Here is a 6,126-nt window from a genome sequence, read left to right on the forward strand (position 1 = left end):
GGCGCGATTCTGTAACTATTTTACACGCTTACCGACCAGTTGTTATTGCGCAGTTTTTTCATATATGACAATTGTCGATAGGCGTGTAAAGATAGTTATGGCTCTTGCATACTGAACGCGAAAACGCTTGCCGCAAAATGAGACGCGGTAATCAATGAACACATTAGGAGCTGTAAGCTTATTAGCTACCATATCACATTTTGTCACGCGTTTCCGCGTCCAGTGTGCAGAAACCATTAAGGTGCGATTACACGTAGCGTGGTACGCGATACGCGGTACAGAAACTAAGTAACTATAGGAATCGCGCAAATCGTTGCTTCTTTTCTCCTGTATTACATGTAACGCGGTAAGTAACACGGGCTAGTGACAAATAATCTTTGATATGAATTTTTTTAAATATATTAACTTATTTTTATACACATTTCATTAATACTCTTATTTTTTCAACGAATTTGCTTAATAATTGCATTTAAATCAATTAATTCTATTAAAAGTGCTTAGAGCTAATTGTTTCATCTTTTGGCACATTTTATCTGTTGGGTAAGTAGCAAGATTATCCAATCACATGCATGGATTGCCAAATTTACTTCACAGGTAAAATTTACTAAAAGATGGAACAATTGGCCCTTAGTAATGTGAATTTGTCACTGGCCCGTACTGCTTATCGCGCTACATTTGTATATTCATAGTTCTTTCTTGAGGAATGAGGATTCCTTGTTTTTCAGTTCATGTTTCACAAACCTTGATCAAAGAAACCTTATTAGTTTCCTTTTCTTAAGATAGATTGAGGAGATGTATCTTCATAACCAAGCAAATTTCCAAATTTAATTCGTCACATCGGTCTTTTTACTTTCGATAGCTTTAATCTGATAATTTTTTTTCGGAAATAAACTCCTCTAAAAGCATTTTTTTCTTCTTATAATAAGCATTGGCGAATTCGATTGGAAGCACTGATGCATATTAAAGCCGTTGTACACTAAATTGAGTATAAAAATAAAATGCAAACATTTCGAATTATAAAATACATATTTTATCTAAGTACAATAAAATGTATTGAATATTTCACAATTTAATTTCGATTTCTATTTATTTATAAACATTCTGTTTATTTATAAACATATATTTACGTTACTTTGTGTATGTACAACAGTTTTAATGTGCATTAGTGCGCAATGAGTGCGTCCAATCAAATTCGCTATTAGTTTTATTTTTGTCCATTATTGTTGCAAAATGCTTAATCACGACCTTATTTAATCAACAATGCCTTTATAATCTTTTTTATTCGTAATTCACGATATTAGGTGCATACACTATATATATTATGACATGCTATTCTCAGTAGATTACTAAAATCTTTCCTTCTTTTGGGAAGAATATTCCTTCCTTTGGGAAGACAGACTTGAGACCGTTTATGAAACAAAGAGGCCTTGAAGAATTCTTCATGGAGGAGAAGAAGAATCCTCCATTTTTAAAATAAAGAAGGACTATGAATATGGATGATAATTGCACTACATATAATCACCCTTACGGAATTGCGCCCCCCCTGGGCCTCTATTTTTGAAAAATATCGAATATTCGAAAAACTAGGGAAATACTATACAATTATATGCTAGGGAAATACTATACGAAATAATATACGTTACATATACTATAGCGTTTTCCTAGTTTTATCGTATGCGATATTTTTCAAGAACAGGACCTCTTGCCTGTATTCATAGTCAAACCTTGTACTTAAAGCTTCCTTAAATTTATCTTTAAATGTTCAGCAGTCAATGAAATAATTCGTGGAGTATCTAAAAATAAATTTTAGTATTTAAAAATAAATAGAAATATAAGCCTGACTATAAATACAAGTATCTATTCTTGAAAAGTATCGCATACGAAAAACTATGGAAATGCTATATAATATTTAACGTATCTTATAGTATTTCCCTAGGTTTTCGTATGCTACGCTTTGCAAGAATAAGGGCCCTCGAGCTCGATATTTTTCTCGTGTTGTCGCTTATTTCTTACAGTTATGTACATCAAAATTTCAAAAAAATCACAAAAAAATTTTACTTTTCATGTTTTCGTCCTAGGGAAAAAGTTACATGATCGTTACTTTGATTTATCCTTCCTATGGCGTTGGCGGCGACAACGACGGTGACGGCGTTGGCGATGACTGGTGGCGGTGGTTTTGTGCTAGTGTTTATCGCTCTTGTGTATGTCACGCAATTGAAAACCTTCTTTCTCTTTTTGTGCAATTTTTCAATATTTGTGATTTGTTTATTGTGAAAAAATAATGTCGGGATATCGCAAGGTGAACTATTACGAATTATGTCGATTGTGTACCAGCAGTGAAGGTAACAAGATGAATATTTTTCGTGATGAAGGACGTAGACGACAATTGCAAACAAAAATACAGACGTATCTTCCGATACAGGTGAACATTCATGCTTAATTCGCGAGCTATTTTTGGTAATAATTTCTTTTGTAATAATGTGATAATTATTCAATCCTTAACTCTTGTTAATTTCATATGCCATGAGCAACACAAGACTCCAAAGTTCGGAAAGTCTACGAAGAATATTTGTGAGATCTTAGATTTTAATAGATTACATTTTTATTCACTTGGTGCGAGTTATTCTTACACGAAAAACCGTGATATTGGAATAATTTTTTAATTATGAGATCATGTTATTAATATATATTTACGAGTTATATATGAACATTTTATTCAAAATATAACAATGTTATTATAGTCTTATATTTTAGAACAATAATATATATTTATTTATATGTATATAATAAAAAGAATATTTAAAAAAGTTTTTTAGTATGAATTAAGATAATAAATCATAGTTTATATATTTGAGTGTGTGTGTGGGGAGGGGGGGATGTGTGTGTGTGTATGTGTGTGTGTGTGTGTGTGTTTTGTACAGAAGCTTAACAAATTTATGAAAAGAATTAAATAATTAATATAAATGATTAAATTATTTAATTTAATTAATTTGAATACTTCCTTTTTATTTTTTTAAAATCTTTTGACTTAATATTTAAGACTTAATATATAAAAGTTCTGTTTTCATATAGCTATAATATAAACAAGCATATTCTTATATAATTATTTGTATTGTTTCCCTATGATATGTTTCAATAAAGATATATCACTATCTTATATATTATTAATCAAATCAGTTGATATATTTTCATATAGCATTATACTATTATTGATAAAATTTTAATATGCTTCTTTAAAACATTAAAATATTGTTTACATTTCATTTAATCACACAAATCATTTAACTAAGAAGCTCAGTTGTGTTATTGATACAGTCAATTTTAATAGATTAAAAGTATATATATTTTGTTTATACAAATTGTCAAAATGTTATAAATTTTAATTATTTAATAAATTAATTTATCTATTAATTTATTTCTAGCATATTATTAATATATATATGACAAATTAACATTTAATTTTGTCTAATTGCTAAAACTAAAATAGAATAAATTATATATATAAAAATGAATAAATTTTTTGTTTTTACAAATTAAAACTATTTATATTTTTTGAAGATTATGGAGGAGGATTCATTACCAAAAATTGTATGCCATGAATGCGTCAAGAAGCTAGAGAATTTCATAGAATTTCGAGAAACTGTTGTCAATGCTGAGGGTATGTTGGAATCTTATTTCACTTCACTTCGTTTTTCCGAAGAATTTCTGAAAGAAGGAAAAGTTTATGTAAAGAATACTGAAAAGGAAAGATCGTCTACACCAGAGGATGAAGTTCTAAAGTCATTGGATAAACCAATATCAGTGGGAGATCAAATAATAAATAATCAACAAACAACAGATCAAATACATCAGCAACCTGTCGTAGTTAGCAATATAAATACTTCTAATATACAAATTATTAGTGGTGTTCAAGCAAGGGTACAACAATACAAATGTGCTATGCAGGTCTGTAATTAATAAGTAAAACTTTATATTAAATATAACAAAGCTTGTTGCTTTATTAAAAATTATTTATTTACATTAGAAGTATTAAAATTTTTTTCTTGGATTTAGATGCAACCAGGTGGTATGGCAGCAGCTGTCGTTGAAGCTACAGCAGAGACTCATTACAGTTACCAACAACAAACTTCTCAAGTATCACAACAATCAAATGAAGCACAAAATCAAATCAGTGATCAACAAAATCAGCCTCCTGTAATTCAAACACAAACTCAAAATCAAGTACAGAATCATAGCCAAATAAATCAGCAAGTACAATCCCAAAGAGCAATGTCTCAACAATTGAATCAGTCGGCACAGTTATCTCAACAGGTTCAACAACAGAGTCAAAGTCAAATCAGTCAACCAGTACAGAATCAATCACAAATATCACAGCAACTTCAACAATTACAGAGACAACAACGTGAATTTGAAAAGCAACATAGACAACTTCAACTTGAAAAACAGCAAGTGCAAATTATAACACAACAAGAGTTTTCAGTGAAACAAGAGACACCAGTTGTACATCAAAATAATAATATAGTTTTCAAAACTGAAACAGATATAGAACCGAATCAACAAATTATACAAAAAATACAATCCGAAACCCAAAAAGACGAATCTCCTAACCCAACTGTACAAACTTATACTACAGTACAAGCAACGCCAGAAGTATTTCTAAATTTAGGTTTCAAAGAGACTCCATTGATGATTCGAGACGACAAAGATTTTAAAGAATTGACAAAAACGTCGTCTGATGATGGAATGTCTCGTAATTCAATTGAACAGATCAGAGAATTTCTAAGGCTTAGATCAGGATCAGAGCCAAATTCTCTAATCACTGTCAATCCTCAAGGACTTTCACAAAATGGAAGAAACGCTATTTGTCGCGATTGTGGTAAAAGCTTTCCTTCATTCAATCAAATGAGCAATCATAATTGTAATGTTGAGACACTTGTAAGCGAACCATCAGATTCCGGAAGTAAGGATGATTCCTTGCAAACTAATGTTAATTCTTTTAATTGTGACATTTGTAGTAAACCATTTAAACGGAAAGAGCATCTTTTCCAACATCGAAAATTACATACTGGTGAGCGACCATATGTGTGCACGACATGTACAAAAGCATTCAGTCGTAAAGAACATTTAGTTAGACATTCGGTTTCTCATACTGGACAGAAAATGCACGAATGTGAAATGTGTGGTAAAAGTTTTTCACGTAAGGATAATCTACATAAACATCGAAAAACGCATGGTGTATCTGGTCCTTACATCTGTGAAACTTGCGGAAAGTCATTTGTTGTAAAACATTATTATGTAATGCATTTAACTACTCATGCGGTAGCTGTCATGGATGGTATAAATTGTCCTGATCCATTTCCATATAAATGCGATATATGTCACAAAGCATTTTCAGTAAAACAATATCTTACTACACATAGACTTAGACATAGATCGAAAAATAATAATTCTGCACAAAATAGTTTAAACGGGCATCAACAACAATCGAATCCTACAAATAATGTGAATGTAGTGACAAATAACGTTAATAATACTGGAAATTTAAATAATAATGGGCAATCTAGCAATGAGTCGACTGTTGAAATGCAAAGCGTTATTGAACGAAACGAACAAGTTAATAATTCATTTGCTAACAGTCAGTATCATACTAATGTGCAAGAGTTTCAATGAGATAAGGGAAAGCGTGTCTATTATGTTCTCTTGCCAAATGGTAATAATCATAAAATCGTGGTTGTATAAGCAAGAGAAACTTTATGACGCGCTAAAATATTTTCTTATGGTTTTGTTCTCTTGAACGAACGTGGTATTTGTACTTTAATACTATAGGAATGAAATCAAAATGATTATTCTAACAAATTAGATATTTTGATGTACATCGGACAGAAAGTAGATCTGTTGAATTCACCGGACATAATGATATATTTTGCCAACAAATTATATAGAATGCATGCTGTAGTTTTTAAATGAGTACGGATCTAATATTTGAAAGATATGTGTTATTATATGTTATTAAGGGGATGCTGGAGTGACGGCCGAACCTGATGTCGATAATACAAATTCTTTTTAGTACTAAATTATAAAAATACCGATAATAGCATCTTTAATTCGTTTCTTACATTATTGTTC

General features: G+C 30.6%; 1 protein-coding gene across 1 annotated transcript; it reads left to right on the forward strand.

Moving 5' to 3' along the window:
- The first annotated feature begins 240 nt into the window (after positions 1-240).
- On the forward strand, positions 241-5,672 carry LOC108692299 (zinc finger protein 267-like). Its single transcript, XM_018200488.1, has 4 exons — positions 241-288; positions 2,079-2,422; positions 3,559-3,945; positions 4,054-5,672. Exons 2-4 carry the CDS (start codon positions 2,282-2,284, stop codon positions 5,668-5,670), a joined length of 2,145 nt encoding a protein of 714 aa, XP_018055977.1. The 5' UTR covers positions 241-288; positions 2,079-2,281; the 3' UTR covers positions 5,671-5,672.
- Positions 5,673-6,126: the final 454 nt, after the last annotated feature.

Source organism: Atta colombica, unplaced genomic scaffold (genome assembly GCF_001594045.1).
Source record: "Atta colombica isolate Treedump-2 unplaced genomic scaffold, Acol1.0 scaffold69, whole genome shotgun sequence".
Lineage (NCBI taxonomy): Eukaryota > Metazoa > Arthropoda > Insecta > Hymenoptera > Formicidae > Atta > Atta colombica.